The sequence below is a fragment of the Stigmatopora argus genome, chromosome 6, assembly GCF_051989625.1.
Source record: "Stigmatopora argus isolate UIUO_Sarg chromosome 6, RoL_Sarg_1.0, whole genome shotgun sequence".
NCBI lineage: Eukaryota > Metazoa > Chordata > Actinopteri > Syngnathiformes > Syngnathidae > Stigmatopora > Stigmatopora argus.
Window position 1 is genome coordinate 19,392,501 of NC_135392.1, and position 20,837 is coordinate 19,413,337.

The following is a 20,837-nucleotide window of genomic DNA, read 5'->3' on the forward strand; positions in this document are numbered from 1 at the left end:
TTGTGGTGTTGCCAACTCGAAATCTGATTGGTTAAAGCAACAGTCTTATCGACGCTTGTTTAAAGCGGCAGAGCCCGCAGAACTGATTGGGAAGGCTTTGAGGCAGATTTCTGACCCTGGCAACAAATAATGGCTGAAATATGATTGGTTAAATGCTTCAATATGAAAGCACACATCTGGAAGCAGTGCAACCAGGGGGAAAAGCAATGAAAGGAAGCTAACAGACAATTTGGAATTATTTAATAAGTATTGATGGACAAAATATAATATATGATTCAGATATTTCTTAGGCCAGCAGAGAAGGCCTTGAAGGCCCTGACGGCCCGCCACTGATATATATATATATATATATATATATATATATATATATATATAATATGTGTGTATATATATATATATACAGTGGTACCTCGTCATACAAAATGCTCGTCTTACGGGGGAAATTTCGATCGAATAATTCGCCCGTGATGCGGTCAAAATTTCGTGATGCGACCAAGCCAGGTGGCCATGGCATTTTTTTTTGCATATCTTTCGTGTATAACAATATTTACGAGCACCGGATGAGTTATTCAGACCAGGAAACGCACAACGCGCATGCGCGGGGAAAAGAGGGCTTTCTGGGTAATGAAGTATACTCGTGCACAACGCCGACAGGCAATGGCACTCAGAATACAACTTTACCCACAATCAATATGTGGGTAAGCTCAGCTGCTGCATTTCCTGTTATTTTTATCTAATACGAGGAGTATTATATTACTTCTCGTTGGCTGCTCATAAGAACATCAGGGGCAATAGCTCGCAACAGCATCCCCGGTAGCAACTCTATCATAGGCGCCGTTCGAGGGGATGCGAACACAGATGCTACAAGCTAAAAGGAGCCGCTAGCCAGCGCCCCCGAAGCTCCCATGAGCAGCGGCGCGATCGCTGATAAAAGACTGCTGCTCGTTGGCAAGTGGCCGTGCGTTACCCGATTGTGAGGACATTTGTGTGCATCATTTTCGGAATATTTTGAAGGGAATAGTACAACAGCAAACAGCCCATCGATAGCGAACGTGAGGGTGGAGTGTTTGTTCCGTTTACGAGTGCGTTGTGTGGAAAAAAAAAACCGAAGCCCCCCGCCCCTTTTGTGCCCCTCTCCCCTCGGCGAAATCCGCCCAATTTTAGTTAGATTAAACACTTTATTTCTATTAAACCACTCGTTATTTATTACTTTGTCAATATATGGCGAATTATAAGAAATAAAACATTTTTTTCAATCCAATATCCTGTTTTTGGTGTTTTTTTTCAGAGTTGGAACGAATTAATTTGTTTCCCATGCATTTCAATGGGAAACGTCCGCTCGAGTTACGAGAATCTTGTCATACGAGCTCAGTCCCGGAACGGATTAAGCTCGTATCTCGAGGTACTACTGTATATCAGTGGCGGGCCGTCAGGGCCTTCAAGGCCTTCTCTGCTGGCTTAAGAAATATCTGAATCATATTATATTTTGTCCATCAATACTTATTATTCCAAATGGTCTCTTAGCTTCCTTTCATTGCTTTTCCCCCTGGTTGTACTGCTTCCAGATGTGTGTTTTCATATTGAAGCATTTAACCAATCACATTTCAGCCATTATTTGTTGCCAGATCAGATCTGCCTCAAAGCCTTCACAATCAGTTCTGCGGGCTCTGCTGCATTAAACTAGACTGTTGCTTTTAACCAATCAGATTTCGAGTTGGCAACCCCACAATGCTTTTTCATACGCGTTGGCATTTTGCTGGTTGGGATATGTCATTGCTTTCACCAACTATGATTGGCTAGTAGGCTGCCAAAGCCATAGTGAGGCAGCCAGAGATCGCAAACTCCACCCACAATGGCCAACAGAGGCAAAAACAAATTTGGTTGCAGATTTGCTCACAAAGCTATTTTCCAGACGGACTTTTCCAGAAAAAAATGGACATCATTAAGAATGGGCGGTCAACTCCGAAGCTAGCAAGCCTGTTACAGCCGGGAAAATGGTGTGTGCGCCACTTTCAGTGCGCTAACTTAGCTGCACAAGCAAATATATTGTTGTGTTGATTTAAAGCCATTTTCAAGACGGACTATGCCGGAAATATGACAGGACAGGCTCGACTTTCATCATTAGCTTCGATGGCGATAGAAAAGAAGGAAGAAAGAAAGGAGGATGGATATTGTGTACAGTTAAAAAGAATTTTTGGTGAGTATAATATGGCTATATTCCTAAATAATATTTCAATTGTTGGGCCCAGTTCTGATATCTGAAAAGCTCCAGTGTTTGTATTTAAGCTCCAGTGTTTGTATTTAATCACTAAATGCTGCTAGGATGTGGATTTTAACCCAGTTTAATTTTTGCCGTTTCGCCATTGACGTCCATCGCTGTCTTTTCCCGAGGAAATCACCCCCTGGCCTGGTTGTAATGTCTCAAAAGCTCCAGTATTTGAATTCAATCAATAAATGCTGCTAGGAAGTGGATTTTACCTAATTTTAGTGCATTTTTTGTCATTTCACGTATGGACGTATCGACGTTCATCGCTGTCTTTTTACCGGGGAAATGATACTCCGGGCCCGGTTCTGATGTCTAAAAAGCTCCAGTATTTGTATTTAATCAATAAATGCTGTTTTCGGCTGGATTTTACGCCATTTTCGGGCAATGTTTGCCCGTACGCCATTGACGTTCATCGCTGTCTTTTCCTGGGAAAATCGCCCCCTGGCCTGGTTTTAATGTCTGAAAAGCTCCAGTATTTGTATTCAATCATGAAATGCTGCTAGGAAGTGGATTTTACCCCGTTTTTGTGCATTGATTTATTGATTATTTTTTATGTGTTGCAGCTCTAGCTGCAGTAGAGGTTTTATAGCCATAAAATAGTTTTTGAGGGTTGGATTGATACGTTGAAGGCGCTACGAGAAAATGGACCGACTGCCACTGATATATATATATATATATATATACAGACGCTCCCCTACTTACGAACATTCGAGTTACGAACAACGGTACATACGAACATGTCTGCAAATTGCGTTTATGTCGAAAATTTTTCGTAAGTTCGATTTTGTATTGCGCGCCTTTTTCCGAGTAGTGCTTCTTTCCGCCGCTAATACCGACGCCTAGCGCTGTGAGCGCTCAGCTCACCCAGCATCTACCTTCCTCTGCCCAGTTCGTTGCAATGCGGAAGTGCGTGAACGGATCTCCAGTGCGCAAAGAACCTTTTTCATTTGTATCATTAAATATCTCGTGCATCCATTATTGAATATTGTTGGTGAAAAGCGAAAGGTTTCTATTGAGGGAGGTGCAAGGAAGAGGCAAGCCATTTCATTTGAAATGAGTGGCAATAATAACGAAGCTTGATGTGCGTCAGAAAGTGGTGAGTGTTGCATGCGAATACAACTTGAATCGTTCGACCGTCAGTACCATTTACAAACATAAAGATCGAGCAGCAGGACCCAAGTATTGAACGTTGCACAAAGTTTGCAAATCAATTGAATGATGCCACACAGTGCTACCGCATCATTTATGATGAAAAAAAGAAAACTGCAATCGTCATTAGATAGCTTCTTTCGGACAGTTTCTAGTAAATCTCTCTCTCTCTCTCTCTCTCTCTAATGTATGTATACAGTACTGTATGTATTCTCTCCATGTTATTAAATGTTTTTTTCAGTACAAACCAATGCATGTTACTTATACAAGCCTTAAACATACAAATGCACTTATATAAACCTTCAATATACTTATATAGGCCTTAAACTTAAATTATAATACAAAATATAGCACTGAGCAACTTACGAACAAATTCAACTTATGAACAATCGCTCGGAACCTAACTCGTTCGTAAGTAGGGGAGCGTCTGTATACATATATATATACATACATACATATATATATACATATATACATATTTATACATATATACATATATATATATATATATATATATATATATATATATATATATATATATATATATATATACATATATACATATATACATACATACATATATACATACATACATACACACATACACACATACACACATACACACATACACACATACACACATACACACATACACACATACACACATACACACATACACACATACACACATACACACATACACACATACACACATACACACATACACACATACACACATACACACATACACACATACACACATACACACATATACACATATACACATATACACATATACACATACACATATACACATATACACATATACACATATATACATATATACATATATACATACATACATACATACACACATACACACATACACACATACACATACACACACATATACACATATATACATATATACATATATACATATATATATATACATATACATATATATATACATATATATATATTAAAAATATTGACCTTTTTTCAAATGTCTCCTTCTTCTTAGGTTGCTCTACCCTCCTGTTGGCCAGTGTCATTTCCTCCCTGGGAGGCCTGGTTTTCGGTTACGAACTGGGAATCATTTCTGGTGGTTTGCTGCAGCTCAAGGTTGAGTTTGGACTCAACTGCATACAACAAGAGGCACTTGTCAGCTCAATGTTGATTGGAGCCTTGTTCGCCTCTGTAGTGGGGGGTGGCTTAATTGACCGTAATGGGTGCAGAAAATCTATCCTGCTCAGTAATATCCTATTGCTGACTGGAAGTCTCATCCTCCTTATCAGCTCCTACACATCACTATTGTTGGGCAGGTTCACGGTGGGATTCGCCATGTGCCAATCATCTATGTCCTGCTGTATCTTTATGTCGGAGCTTGTAACTCCTGAGCGCAGGGGTTTTTTGGTAACGCTGTACGAAGCTGGAATCACTATAGGCATTCTTATCGCTTACACTTTAAACTATATTTTGTTTGATTTACAAATGGGTTGGAAGTGGATGTTTGGCTTAGCTATAGTACCAACCTTGAGTCAACTTGTTTTTATATGGTTTCTTCCATCAAACACCAGGGAACGATGTATTTATTCTGAAACAACCCTTAGTGCTACGATGGAAAACCAAAATGAAGCTTGGCCTAAAAGCAGCAGGGAAGGCAAGAAGGTACAATATGATATTACATACCTTTTCCGTCATGAAGACAATATGAGGACCCGCACCATCATTGGGCTGGGACTGGTGCTATTCCAACAGTTCACAGGCCAGCCAAATGTTCTCTTTTATGCCTCTACAATATTTCACTCTGCAGGGTTTCAGACAGACAACTCTGCACTGCTTGCATCTGTTGGTATTGGAACAGTCAAAGTCATTGCCACGCTCAGCTCAATGGTGTATTCTGATAAAGTTGGAAGGAGGCCTTTGCTTATCGGTGGCTGCAGTGTCTTGGCTTTTTGTTTAGTATGCATTGGAATTCTCAGTGGACATTTACTGGAGGATGCCATAGAACCTTGTAGTCCAAATGGGTCAACTGGGAACAAAACAACGCAACTTCATTTAAAACTTGGAAATTACACATCTTTTGATGAAAACAACAAACTGCAGGGTGCTGATGCACTAGTTTTTGGACACAAAACAGATGGACCTCTGGATCCTGTTATGGAATCTTCTCACAGCATTCAAGAAAAGGTTTTCAACTGGATCATTCTCCTATGCATGATGGGAGCTGTCACTGCATATTCCATTGGATTTGGCCCATGTTTGTATATTCACCTTAATTATATTAAGAATAGACTGTGCAATGGTTTCATTTGTATGCATTGCTTCAATATGCTGTAGTGCCTCAAAGCCCCATATCATGGATATTTACACACCAATAATATAATAGAATCTTGTCAACAACAATAAAAATAATCAAGACTCACACAAATCCATAAGTACTAAAATTGTACCGAAAAGATAATGTAACATTGCCGTAAGCTTTCGATGACGTCACAAGAATGAGGGGGCCGGGCCAGCAGTGGGAGTGTGCCTCAATGGAAAAGTAGTATGTAGTTCTTATTATTTTATCATGGATTGCAAAATTCCAAGTGGGCACTGAAAACATGTGTACCCTACATGTTCTAATTGGAGGCTCAAGCACCTTAACATGGCTCCGTTCACATATAAGATCTACTAAGTTGTAAATATCTTATATTTAGGATCCCTTGAGTCTAGTAACAAACCTGCCGATTGAAAATCTAATATTTCATCATCAGAAATTAAAACCGGGATTTTAGTAGTGCATTTTGACAATCTTGGCTGAGAGACTGACTGACTGACTGAAAGCCCACATTCTAACCATATAATGGAATATTTTACTGCACTTTAGTTAAAAGAAAAACAATCCAACTCATTGGGCACATGTCATTTGTCACTTGGTAAAAGCAGTATTGAGTGTAAGAGTGAATAGTTGTCCGTCTCCTTGTGCCCTGCGATTGGCTGGCAATAATTTATGAGACAATATGTCGCTCATTAACATTTGTTATTGCAACAGGCCTAGTTTTGAGGAAAATATTCAAATTAAAACAACTGAATAGACAATCTAGACAACAAGGCCGGCTAAAGCCTTTGTTCTGGTTTCCATGCTGTTGTTAACTAGGGGCTGCTAGCCTGCATGCCAACCATACACTGCTGTATTTTACTGCAGTTTAGCGCAAAAAACAACCCAACTCATTAGCTACACGCCATTCATCACTTGGTCAAAGCAATCTTGAGAAAAAATATTTAGATTAAAACAACACAATAGACTACTGACAAGGCTACTTCCCTGTATGTGTCAAATTAATGAGATCCTTCAGTCGTTCAGAAAAAAAAAAAGGATTATATCGGCAATGTTCGTGTTGTTCCAATTTCCTATACAACAAGTATGAACCATTTTCCAATTAATACAATTGAATTTCTTGAAGAAAAAGCAACAACTAAAATGCTGGCCCCCTCAAAATGAAAGTAAACGGAAGAGGCTGTACTGCGCGAGTAAGCCGTGTGTTCCTAACGTCACTTGGCAGTACTACTACAATATTACTCCTAAAAGCAAAATAGGATTGAAGCTATTTTTAGCGAAGTCCCATGTCTAAACCAGAGTACCCAGGACCCCAGAGCTGTGAGGCCTACGCACTAATCACTCGCACCACTGGGCGCCTAAATATAAATATATATATATATATATATATATATATATATATATATATATATATATATATATATATATATATATATATATATATATATATATATTATATTTATATTTATATTTATATTTATTTATATTTATATATATTTATATATTTATATATATTTATATATATTGTCAGTACGATCCTCATTCCCATCATTAGCCTTCCGCTAAATAACCAAACTTACTTTCTGTATCTGAATAGAAAGAAACGTTTTCTTTGTCAGAGCTACCAGGATTTTTTATGGATCTAAAAAGGGATTAGGGTAAAGTCACCCTAGAATGCTGCTGCTTTCTGGCCCATCCTTACCACTATGTAAGAACTCCCCATAATTGGTTTTAAGTCCAGGGCAAATGCAACTTCATACTATGTAGCCAATTTACAGCATCTGATCCCACTGATACATCATCTCTTGCATGTACAATGCCGTAAAAGGTATTCGCCCCTTCCTGATTTCTTTTTTTTCTTCATATTTATCACAAATTTCAGACCATCAAATCAATTTTGTATGAAACAGAGACAACCCAAAGAAAGAGAAAATACAGTTTCTAAATGATGATTTTTAATTACCAAGGCACTAAAATTACAAACTTCTCTGGCCGTCTGAAAAAGTAATTTTTCGTTCACCCTAAAATAGCCTCCCCGCTCATTCCAAGCATTACGGTAAATCCATTCAAAACATCCCAGGGGATTGACAAGGCATTTTTCACTTCTGTGTGCTCGCAGCGCTTTTAACCCTCAAAAACACTCTCAATACTCAAAGAAACAGCATATTAGAGCTATACATAGGAAATGCCTGACGTGAATGACAACACAATGCGGGTGTGAACGCTTGGAAAATGGACTGAAGCCATGGATCGAACACAATTTAGCAGCTTTGCTAACGGATGGCCAACATAGTAGATTGGGCACGCAGCGTCGCGTGTTACGTAACGATTTGAATAAATTGTCAATGCCGATATAACAGCGAGGAGAATCAAAGGCTTGGGAGTGACGGCCAGCACTGTTGTTCGAGCTTTCGCCAAAGCTGGAATCAAGTTCCCGGAATACACAACTCTGGTTGACAGTATTAAACGCAGCAATGTTTTCTTCTGTCCTTGCACTCTTTTTCCTGCCTGAATAAGTTCCCCCTGTGGCTTTAGAACATAAGTTTACTACAGTCCCATGCTCTCTGAACTTCGTAACCCAACTAACAATCGTTGATTTTGGTGGAAAGTGGCGACAATGGAAACGTTTTCGAAACTGAATCTGTACACTCTGGTATGATTTTGTCTGCTGATTTGTCCAAGACATTTTTGGGGCAACTATAGCTGAAAACGATCATTCATAGGTTCACCTTTCACGTGCTGCAACAGAAAAGACATTCGTTAAAAAATGGATTTTTTATCGAATAAAATATGGGTACGCATCTTTTTGACTGTACCTTTTACCTCAATAAAGCATTATCAAACTTAGTTTTGCTCGTGTTGTCTTTAAAAAAAACACGCCAGCGGCTAGCCTAACTTACGCTAGCAGCTAGCATAACATACGCTAGCCTAGTGTCATGCTAGTGCCTTTTCTGAAGAAGCGCCCAATGTATTGACAAAAAAACAAAATATACCCGCAAATGAGACTATCAAACGGTGCGTTATATAGGTGTGAAAATACGGTACATTAATACACACAAATATTTAGTTAGTTCTCATAGCGACTGCATGACTTATTTCTCAAGCACAAACTGGCTTGAACACTCATAGGTGGATTCATTCGAACCCCCAATTTATTTTTAGGCGCAAACCGGGATTGATAATGCGTTTCCCCCTGACGTGTTTTTGGAGGTCGTGACTACAATTTCACTGACGCTTTACACCTGAAGTAGCGTTCAAACATGTTATAATTAAATTACAGTCGGTGGCTTCATCTAATCATTTAACACTTATACATTAGCTTTCGCGGCCTGGTGGCGCGAGTGGTTAGCGCGTCGGCCACATAGCTCTGGGGTCCAGGTCACGTCCACCCGTGTGGAGTTTGCATGTTCTCTGCGGGCCTGTTAGGGTTTCCTCCGGGTACTCCGGTTTCCACCCACATTCCAAAATCATGTATGGTAGGCCGATTGGACACTCTAAATTGCCCCTAGGTATGGGTGTGAGTGTGCATGGTTGTCTGTCTCCTTTTTCCCTGATGTGTACTTGAATGCTCTAAAATAATTAATCTAACACCTCACTAACCAAGTACATTACACTCAATTTTGTGTTCCAGCAGCCACATCACTTTGATCTGACACACCAGAAGAATTAGCATATTATACAGAACTTATTCAAAGAACCTTTTTTGTAAATGCGAGCTTGTCTAACTAGTTTGTCTTTTACTTAATTCAAATCATTTATTGAAAAATGACCACAAACTCAATAGTCTAAATAATTCTGAGTCCAAGTGCAGATGTGAACTGTATGTTATACAAGAATGTGCAGAAGTATTGAGATGGTTGTTGCAATTATATTTCTTTTTTCATAACTAAAATTTCATTTATTACAACAGAGTTTAAAGGTCCTGTAAAGTCAAATTAAAATTAATAAATTGTTGGACTGGGTGAAAATAAAGTTTTGTTAACCTGAAAAATTTGAATGGATAAAAAAAGTAGGATGGGCTGGTGGCGCAAGTGGTTAGCGCGTCGACCTCACAGCTCTGGGGTCCTAGGTTCAAGTCCAGGTCGGTCCACCTGTGTGGAGTTTGCGTGGGTTTCCTCTGGGTACTCCGATTTCCTCCCACATTCCAAAAACATGGATGGTAGACTAATTGGACACTCTAAATTGCCCCTAGGTATGGGTGTGTGTGTGATTGGTTGTCTGTCTCCTCGTGCCCCGCGATTGGCTGGCCACTAATTCAGGGTGTCCTCCGCCTCTGGCCCGGAGACAGCTGGGATTGGCTCCAGCACCCCCCGCGACCCTAATGAGGGTAAAGCGATTTAGAAAATGAGATGGGATGAGAAAAAAATTACATAAAATAAGGCTTATTAATCGCCTTATCCTGTCAGTGGAAGGATTCTGTAGGTGTGTCTGAGCTGTCTGTCAAGCACACTCCTGATACCTGTTCATGTTGATGCTAATGCGTGAGTTAAGCATGTTTCCTTCGTCAACACAATAATGCATGTTTGAAAAATCTGAGCCAGAATACAATTCTGAAGGAGAAGACACTGTGTTTCTGAGTGTTTCTCTGAGTCTACAGCAGAACAGTACGGTAATTTGTTGTTTTAGAATTATTTCCCTTCATCGCTGCATTTTACCGGGGAAATCACTCCCTTGGGCTCGGTTCTAGTGTCCAAAGAGCTCCAGTATTTGTATTTAATCATTAAATGCTGTTTTAGGCTGGATTTGACCGAATTTTAGTGCATTTTGGGCCGTTTGGCGAATGGACGTATATGGACGTATTTCCCTTCATCGCTGCATTTTACCGGGGAAATCACTCCCCTGGGCTCGGTTCTAGTGTCCTAAGAGCTCCAGTATTTGTATTTAATCAGTAAATGCTGTTTTAGGCTGGATTTTACCCCATTGCTGTCTTTTCATGGGGAAAACTCATCCTACGGCTCGGTTCTGCTACATCTGCCTGCCCAAGAGTGCTTATTCCCGGGCTGCCATTGACGGTAGACTAATAAATTGAGAGTGATGAGCGGTAAGGGAAATGAATGAGGTCATTGATTTTTACTATAATTTGGACAAAGCCGGCAGCGGGCCAGATTATAAATCCTAACGGGCCATATATGGCCCGCGGGCCAAGGTTGAAAAACATGTACACACACGATCCGGGGGCGGGGCGAGCGCACAAATCCCGCGGCGGTGAACTGTCCGTTCGGCGAACTGTCCGGTCGGCGAAACGTCCGGTCGGCGAAACGTCCATTGCCCAAACGTCCATCGGTGAAACGTCTTTCGGCGAATCGTCCGAGTACCCTAATTGAATAATTAGAAAATTAATTTAAAAAAAAACTTGATAGAAAGAACAGTGAAGACCTACAAAGGAACTTTAAAAAGTAATTGCCTCTTACCTCAAAGTGATGTCACTTCTGTATCTAAAATGTAGATTTAACCCTAGAATGGTAACCCTCTATTTCAGGGGTTACCTTTCACGTTTCTGAAATAGAGGGTTACCATGGTTACCGGGGAAAAAATGGGTCCTAAGCAAGACGGTGCAATGAAGGGTACCCATTTTTCCCCCCGGTAACCATGGTAACCCTCTATTTCAGAAGCGTGAAAGGTAACCCCTGAAATAGAGGGTTACCATTCTAGGGTTAAAGCACGGTGAAAATTTAAATAGATATTGGGAAACATCTTCCACCGATGGTCGAGATATTGCAAGTGTGACAAACATTCTCGTTCTCCCCCCACGATGGCCTTTAAAGTAAATTGTAAAATGTATACAATAAATCAGGCAATGCTTAGTAGAAAAAAGCCAATGCAGTAAGACGCAATTATATGCAGCAGTAAGGTCTGGCAAAGGGAATTTAGAATTTCATAAAGGATGGATGGAGATTTCATTGCAAAGTGCTAAAAAAAAAGTTAAATGTTAAAATAACTTGAACATTTATAACAATGAGGAAATCCCACATGAACTGACTGCACTCTATTTGCGAAATGTTGAATTCCAGATTTTTGTAAATTTTCCTGAGCTAAAAGGCTCAAAACGTGAAATAGCCTAAATTTATTTGCTAAATGCTTCTGGTCAGGACTTCCCTGCATCTTGTAAGTACAGAATCTCATTGTTTCTCATTGTTGCAGTGACCTGGCTCCTTCTCAGTGAAATATTTCCTGCTGCTTTGAAAGGGAGAGCATTTGCCCTTACCACCTGCTTCAACTGGATTGCCCACCTTTTGGTTGGCTTCACTTTCCTGGACATTTTAAGTAAGCTCTCATGCAGAATCAAACAGTGATGCTGAATAACTGCTACAGCACACACGACATGTTGTGGGATCTATATTTGGGAAATTTTGAATTCTAAAGCGAAAAAATATATAAATATAATAAAGTAAATAATGGTTATCCTATCAACAACAAGTAACAGAAAAAAAAATCAAGACAGTTAAATGCTCTTCTTTTTGATAACAGAATAATATACCTTTGGAGCTATTAAATAACAATAGAATTTGTGAGTGAATTGAGAGATCAGAAGAATGAATACATTTTATTTGATATTAGCAAGGCAAAATTATTTACATAGCACAATTTAACACAAGGTAATCAGCAAGACACAATTAAGAAATGTATATATAAAAACATAACACTGGTCTATGAAATTGAGGAAAACATCTGCTTCAGAAATGAAAATGGCTAAATTGCACAGTAATCCCTCGAATATTGGATTGGATTATTTCATTGTGACAGTAGCTTGAAAAGGGATAGTTATAAGTTAGACAGTACAGTCAAAGGCTGCAGAACAACAAAGCCAAAGCAAAAAGCACAAAGTACAAAGCAAATCAAAGTCAATGGGATCATTAAGAATCACCAAATAATTAAGACAGAAAAGCAGCAAAAACACAACGAGCTACGAGTTTCGGTAGCAAAAACGGATAGACTCAAAAAGACGTAGAGTTGGACAAAAAATATAGCATATGTTGCAAAAATATAACAAGAATATCGCGGATAACGTAGATCAGACTGGGACGCGATGCAATACTGTACACAATAGTGTCGCATTTTAGTGCAGATCATAACCACTAGACAGGTATTTGCTACTTTGTGAGCATAGGTGGTGAATTAGAACAATTAAAAACATGATTTTCCATTGTAATAGCCTATTTTAGTTTTTTTTTTCAGAGGGTGGGAACAGATTAATTTGAAATTTTGTTATTTTCTATGGGAAAAATTTATTTGAGATATGAGTACATTGGCATCCGATCTCGGTCCCGGAATGAATTAAGCTCATATCTCAATGTATTACTATATGTATACATGTATATATGTATATATACACTATATATTTGTTAAATCACAAACGAATTGTGACTAATCACAGTTGTAGGACGGCTGAATTCAATTTCACAGGCCACACCTGATTACCACCACGTGTTGAATCAAGAAAACACTTAAATAGAATGTGTCAAAGTGAAGCAGGCTACAAGATCAGAGCACCATGCCACATTCCACAGAAATTCAAGAAATGCGGGAAAAAAAAGTGATGGACATCTGTCAGTCTGGAAAAGGTTACAAAGCCATTTCCAAGGCTTTGGGGCTCCAAATAAAAATGTCCAATGCTAAAAACGCAACCTGGTAGCTGTGTTTGTAGCTGCATAAAAGGGTCCAAGAAGAGAGAAGATCTAATATAACATAGATTTTTAGACAATGTTATAAATTAATCTGTCTAAATCACCCCTTATCTTATTTATGTGCTGAATTGATCTAAAATGAGGAATTAAAATCAAAATATGAATGACAAAAGAACTATTTTTAAATTATAATTGACACATTCATGAAGTGAAATTCTTCTCAAACCTGGGCTTTTCAATTAAATTTTCCATCACGCATTCTCCTTTGTCTCTTTATTGTCTGTGAACGGCTATTATTTTGAACTTTACGTGCTCTATGATTACTGAGCGCCAGTCAAGGTTGTACCTTGTTACCCTTATTTGAAGCGATAGTAATACAAAGTAGATTATGTACTAGAGGTTTTTTTAAAAATTAGACATGCGAAATGTGCTTTGGCCTTATGAAGTCACTAAACACTGATTTGTCTGTTTGTTTGTTTGTTTTTTAATCGCTAGATGCAATAGGTCTGTCTGGGACTTTCCTAATCTATGGGATAACCTCAATTGGCGCTGCAATTTTCTTCTACTTCATGCTACCAGAGACCAAATGCAAGACACTGGATGAGATCGATCAAGAGCTACGTTACAACAGGTGTTTCCTTTAGGATTGTAAACATTTTATATGAAACACAATATTTTCATGTGCTTTGGTCTAGGTTTCACCACAGAACAGAGTGCTGTGACTTTCTCAGACCAAGGAATCATCCACCCGAATACCAAAGAGTTGCCACTCAATTAGTGGGTGACTGTTGAAAGAAACAAGGAACATCCCCAATTGTTGCAATAATAAACAAATGGGTAATTTTGTCTGTATTTCATTCTTTTCACTTTTTTGTTCATCTTAATAGCAATAGTATTTAAATATTTGTTTACCTTTAGCCGCTATGTAAAGGGAGTGCAGAGTTGTTAGGCAAGTTGTATTTTTGGGGATACATTTTATTATTGAACTACCAACATGTCCTTAATGAACCCCCAAAACTCAAAATATATATAAAAATATAATTGCTGAATATTTTTGGGAGTTGAGAGGGGCTTTTTTTGATTGAGCTATTTTAGGAGGATATCCGCGTGTCCCGGTGACTATTAATTACTGTGCCTAATTAGGCAACTTAACAGTAAAACAAATATAATTCCATTTTAATAATTTATTTTCACCAAGGAAACCAATACAACAGCTCAACATCCACAAATATACATGTATGACATTCAAAAAGAGATCAATGACCAATATAGTCACCTTTCTTTGCAACAACACTCAAAAGCCTGCCATCTATGGATTCTGTCACATTGCATGCAGCAGCAACCACGGCCTCCCAGACACTATTAAGAGGGGTGTACTAATTTCTCTCCTTGTAAAACTCACATTTGATGAGGAAGCATACGTTTTCTATGGGCTTCAGATTAGGCGAACACGGAGGCCATGCCATTTCTTTTTCTTCTTTTAGGCCTTTTCCTGCTAGACACGGTATGGAGCACTTGAATGCGTGTGATGGAGCATTGTCCTGCAAAACATTCCCTCCAAGCTGTGTGCGTGGGCATTTACACACTACTCTCGTGTTCTCTGCACACAGCAAACATATGCTTTGCACAAAATAAAATCCAACCTGAATTGTAAAAATAACTAAACACATTACATTTTTTTCTGTGCCTTTTTGCAATGCAACTCAGAGAGTGGCAACCTGCCACTGAAAAGCGACAACAAACGGTAGCTCCGGATAAAGATATGATTAACACTATTTTGAACCAATGATATGATGCGGTTCATGCCATCCATGCGTGTTTAATTACGCTTCTTGAGTAAATGTTAACGACATTGATTGGCTGCATAACCTGCGTCAGTTACGCAGCCAGTTAATGTAATTAACAACGCTTTATGCATACGTGTTCTGCAGGTTAGGATATACCAAACAGTTCGGTGGACATGCTGCAAACCCTTTTTTTATGGCGAAACGACCGGACTGTGGCAGAGCCACTCAAGAAGCCAAATTAAAAAAGAAATGTGGTTTGTTGGAGTAATCATTATTATAAATGTGTTTGCAATGAATATAAAGCCTTATAATATACATGCTTACTATATTAATCAATATATTTGCTTATTAGGAATAGTAATGCTCATCCTAAATGTGTAACTATATTAAACAATATATATATATATATATATGTGTGTTGATCGCTTTTATGTTAGAGTTAGAATTAATATGTGCTTTCAACGAAGACAAACGCTTACTCCAAGGTCGCTCTCCAGGACAGCTGGGTCCAGCGAGAGATACAAGTTTGCTAGGACATAAACAATACACTGAGTCCTTGCTCCGAGGACTGATTACTGGAAGATACCCCTCAACCCTTTCCCCAGATGCAAGTTCGCAATGAAGATCTGTGAAGGACGCTTAAATTGTTGTTGGTTCAGCGGATGGCTATCAATCAACTCGCATATTGTTTTTCCTTTGTGACGCTTGATATGGAATTGTTTTGTTTCTTGCTTACGCAATTGGATCGATTACTCGCATATTGTTTTAATTTGTGACGCTAGGTTGACGTTAGGTTTGCTTGATTATGGAATTGTTTCGTTTCTTGCTTACGCAATTGGAATCGATAACCTTGTAATTGTTTTGATTTGAGGCCTTAAATGGGCAGGACATAATGCCACTCGTTAGAATAATCTTGACCGGACGAGCGGGAGGATGTATTCTCTTCTTGCAAGAATTAAATGGTGATGTGACTACAGATGCCTTTTTTATTGAAAGCTGAATTGGAAATACCTAAGGATAAACCTAAAATTGGATAAACCTAACATTTGGTCCTTCGAGCCTGTAGTCAAGATACCGAAGCAGAATCCAGGTCGCTTCCGTTCGATATCTGGAAAGACCGTGCACGGCACTTAAATACCCTTTTCCGGGCTGGATGACTCGAAGGGGCGCCTTGGATTCTCGACGGTTGACGACTAAGTCGCTGCCAGGTAAAGAGACAGAGCATGAGTCTATAAAACTTGGGGCAGTTCGGGGTGTCCTGTGCCGCGGTCCGGAAAGGTACAAATATAACTCTGACAGTATATCAAGCTAGGGTATACATTTGTGTTGCGTGTGTTACGTGTTGCGTGTGTTACGTATGTCCGTCCGCGGAAAAGAAATTTGCTAACTGATAACTGAGTGCACGCGAGCTCCCTCCAAAGATGGGCAGCTCGAATGAAAAAGCGGCTAGCGACGACGATCCAAAACAGCGTCTGCCGTGTAGAGATTGGAAGTTTGTTGAAAGTCAAAGCGCTACAAGAGTTAAACACCTAAACTTATGGATAAGCGAGTATGGGTTTACTGGACAGCTTAATATGCATAAAATACTGGATTTACGAGATAAAATGCGCGCTAAACACAAGAGTAATCTGTGTAAAATGGATAATGATGGATATGAGGATACAAATTATTGGTTTTTGATGGCAAAAAAGCGTTGTGATGGGAACGTTAGGAAAATTGAGCGGAGTGAGAGCCAAAATGTTGATAACAAGCGAGTCGGCTTGTTCCACAGAAAGAAGGGTGATAAAACGGGTTCGTTGTGTAAAAAAAATAAAAGATAGCACGGCCTCCTCGGCTGACGGGGACAGAATAGAAATGTTACCAAGGGGTTGGAAAAAACAAAACAAAACAAAAAACAAATGAGGTTAAACAGAAATCGGGTTTTCAAAAATGCTATGTGCTGGGTTTGTGGAGAATTGGGGCATATATCGCGTGATTGCCTGGACAAAAAGGTCTCTAAAAACAAGACAGGCCTGCTCAAAATGATTTTAATGAGGATTTTGAACATGAGGATGTGGAGCTAATTTTAAACCAGAGATCACATTCTTTGTGAATGAATTCAATTGGAATTTTTTGTGTGATGCTGAAAGTTGTAAAACAGCAATTAAAATGGTTATTTCTAAGTGCTAGACATACTTTTTTAATAGTATCTAAATGTACTGTCAATGTACTGGAATGAAATGACTTATTGTGGCTTATCCTGGTTTCGTTCCCGTCTGCTAGCGGGAATATTTTGGTTAACAGAAATACAAAACGGCAAATTAAATGTTTAGCGGGCTTGCCAAAACTGCGTTTTTGTCATACTCTAAACTTGCAAAATAATGCGTTGATTGCGGGGGAAGCGCTCTGTTTTGGTGCGGCTGATTTGACGGTGTTAGACATTATAATACAGTATAGTATGCGCGCGGACCGCACAAGCGACTAAAATTTTTGGGGGACCCCTTCCGTGGAGAATATTACAATAATTGGCCTTGGGGGTGCTTAAGCAAACTTGAGGGCAGAAATGGGTTTTTGCTATGATATAGTTATGCTTGCAGCATATTGTGATTATGGGGTCTTGTCAAAATATTGTGATATAGTTGGATATCGGGAGAGTAATTAATTTAGTTTATTAATTTAGTCTTCTCTAAAAAAATTATGATTGTAGACAGGAGGCAAGGCTTTGTGCACTAAAAGAAAAGAGCGTTTTGGAATTTGTAAACAAAAGAAGAATGCTGCCTTTGCAGCGAGCGTGAAGGTCACACTCAGCGGCTAAGGGCGCGCTTCCGTTTAAACATTTCAGAATAAGATCAAAACATGGTCTGCAAGGTATGCAGGGTTCCGCGATTATCTTCACATTTATTTTTGGGATTTAATAAGAAATGGCTTTCGAGGTGATAGAAAATCTGTTTGGCAAAGATTGATTTGGTAAAAGCTTTGGAATTGGGAATAATACTATTATTATTATTTTATTTTTTGTTTTGTGAAGTTCAAAGGGCTCTTGATTGAAGAGAGCTAGTTTTGGAGGATAAAACGATATTATTACTGTTTTTGAATGGTTGGATTGTTCAAAATACTTTAATATAGGAGATTGGCTGGTTAAAGAAAAATGAAAGGATTTTTTTTAAAAACAATATTATGGCATATTGGTGACAATTTGTGGGTCCTTTATTAAGCGTTGAAAATTGTAATTAGGAAATGCCTAGTAAAAGGTTGATTTCTCTAATTTAATTATTGTAGATTTATCTTGTGGTAACAGAGAGCTATATGAAATAGCTCTTATCTTAAGTAAACATAGTATGGGGTGATTTACAAATTATGTCTTAAGTATTAAGAGTTATTTGGTTGTTAAAGAGATCAGACATGAAATTAACAATGCAGAAATGGCATGAGAAATTTCGTGGCATTCGTCCAAATTATTAGGTAAATTGAACCTGGCTGGGGTAGATAAGATAATTGATTTAGGATAGGCATAGTTTCCCTAGAAGAAACATGGCGCGTCTTTAAGTGCACAAAAGGCGTTCCCTGTTTGGCCTAAAGGGGAATATGCTTTGGTATAGGTCATATTGATGACTATTGGGACGTTACTGTCTATTACTTTAGGGGCATACAAATTAAGAATTTAGCCAAAACTTACTGCATTGCAATTATGGGGTTAATACACCTGAATGTTACGGTGATAACGATTGGCAATAACAAGCTTAGATAAAGGGGAATATCTACAACAAATTCAGGTGGGGCCTTTCATGGTGTGAAACAAGTGATGAAATAATGTCTATGTTTTAGAAATAACATCTCCAAATTATAAAATATCAACCTTGGAGAAATGCTTTAAGTAGATGGGTTGACTAGAATGGGCAAAATTCGATATTATTGAAAGGGTGTGTGTGTGTGTGTTTCAATGTGTCACAACTTTTCCGTTATTGCATTATTGGCGAATAGATAGTTAATCACAGCCACTCGCATGGCAGTCTACATGCTGACTGAGTGGGGTAAGGGGCGGTGGCAATTGAACAAATTTATATTTTTAGATATGTGGCATGTGAATCTAATACATTAATTATCTAGTTTCTTCAGGCATCAATCTTGCGGTTCGAGGATCTACTAATGCGGAGTGGATCCAGACCTTCCGGAGTGTGGAGTATTCCTGGTGTTCTCAAGAATTCGTAGGTTTTCTCTGGGTACTCCAGTTTTACTCCAACAAACCAAAATTATGGATGATTGGGGGAGCACTCTAAATTCCTTGATTATGAGTGCGAGCGTGGATGAGTGTCTGTCTTTTGTGTTTCAATTGGCTAGCCACCAAGATATATCAATATTCTAATATCAAGGTGGAATATTTCTGAAATCGCTGATAAGCCTTTCGAGGACGGCGGTGGCAGAGTAGGACAGAAACAAAAAAGAAAAGAATTTCGCCAAATGAAATTTTTTTTTATTTCTGCAATGGGAAATTTTGGGAACCTGGGGGGCTAAACAAAAACAAAATACTTATCTAGGAGGGCTGCCATTTTCAGTCATGGTAAATTTCATGCCTCAAAAAAGGGGGAGGTTATATATTCAATCTATATGCAGATATATGGCCAAAACACGGGCGATTCCCCCTTATGTCAAGCTACAAAAACTACATATCCATTTCAAAGGATACATATGGATTTTATAGAAAATGTGTGGTACATAACAGTCCTAAAACAGATTGGGGAAACCTTGTTGCAGAAACTGGTCAAAATTGGCAAGCTTGGATGTCGGACGCGTGCGCAAAAGCCATCAGGCCCCTGATAAAATTAACCCATTCGGAGGGGGGATTACAAATTGTTATTCGGACTGACAAATTCACTTGTGGAAAAGTTCCTTGTCTGACGTTTTTCTTAAGTCCATGGTCAAGTGGGGAAGACCCTTATTACAAATTTTACATATGTGCCTCAACAGTAATGACCATGCCTATGGAGGCTGTGTTTAGGGCGTCAGAGAAGGAAACACCCGGATCTGCCGTAGTAAAATTGAAATCTGAGATGACCAGAGATGATGAATTCATTTCTGGAACAGGGATTTCCCAAACGGGCAATAATTGGTTGCTGTTGATGGAAAATGCAGCTAATACTATAAATCAAACCTGCATAACATGTATGGGGCCTTGCCCTCTCTTACGAGTAGTACCCGCACAAATTACTCCTGATTGTGTAATGGAGATAATGACAAATGAAAATGTAAGCCCCAATTGTGAGAAATGGAATAATGTCTACCCAGTTACAAGAGCAGCAAAGGACAAGCCTAACTTTTCAACACATGTCGCTTTTAAATCATTTTACCTGCTTAAAACCTTACAGGGCATGGTCTGAAGCTGGAGGCGATAAATGAGACGTGGTGTGCCCACGTCCTAAAACCGACTACACCCTGGTACCACGTTCTGACCTATGATGGTGGTGGGGTGGAAATAAATTATACGACTCCTGCTGAAACGCAGCAGGACTTTGTGCCTTGGGGTCACTGCTTTTACCAGTGTCTGTTTTTCCATCTACAGTGAAGGAGATACAATTGGCTGAAATCCAGTATGATGATGGGTCCCTCCCGACGGTGTCGATCGGTATGGAGAGAGGGAGATCCAACATACATTGATGCGATTGGCATCCCCGGGGCGTACCAGATGAGTATAAGTTGGCTAATCAGAT

At 39.1% G+C, this 20,837-nt stretch overlaps 1 protein-coding gene across 5 annotated transcripts in view; it reads left to right on the forward strand.

The window, feature by feature from the left end:
* The window catches only part of slc2a10 (solute carrier family 2 member 10), a 60,319-nt gene that overhangs the window by 29,586 nt on the left and 9,896 nt on the right, over window positions 1-20,837 (forward strand). For 3 of the 5 annotated variants that reach the window (XR_013300554.1, XM_077602391.1, XM_077602395.1), the window contains exons 3-6: window positions 4,440-5,678; window positions 11,883-12,005; window positions 13,862-13,997; window positions 14,062-14,203. Coding sequence is in view for 4 of the 5 variants with exons in the window: in XM_077602391.1 (XP_077458517.1) it covers window positions 4,440-5,678; window positions 11,883-12,005; window positions 13,862-13,997; window positions 14,062-14,158 (1,595 nt within the window). In the remaining variant the exon portion in view is untranslated. Of the gene's footprint in view, window positions 1-4,439; window positions 5,679-11,882; window positions 12,006-13,861; window positions 13,998-14,061; window positions 16,128-20,837 lie in introns of those variants that run through there. The other 2 variants (XM_077602394.1, XM_077602392.1) reach the window with 2 other exon arrangements.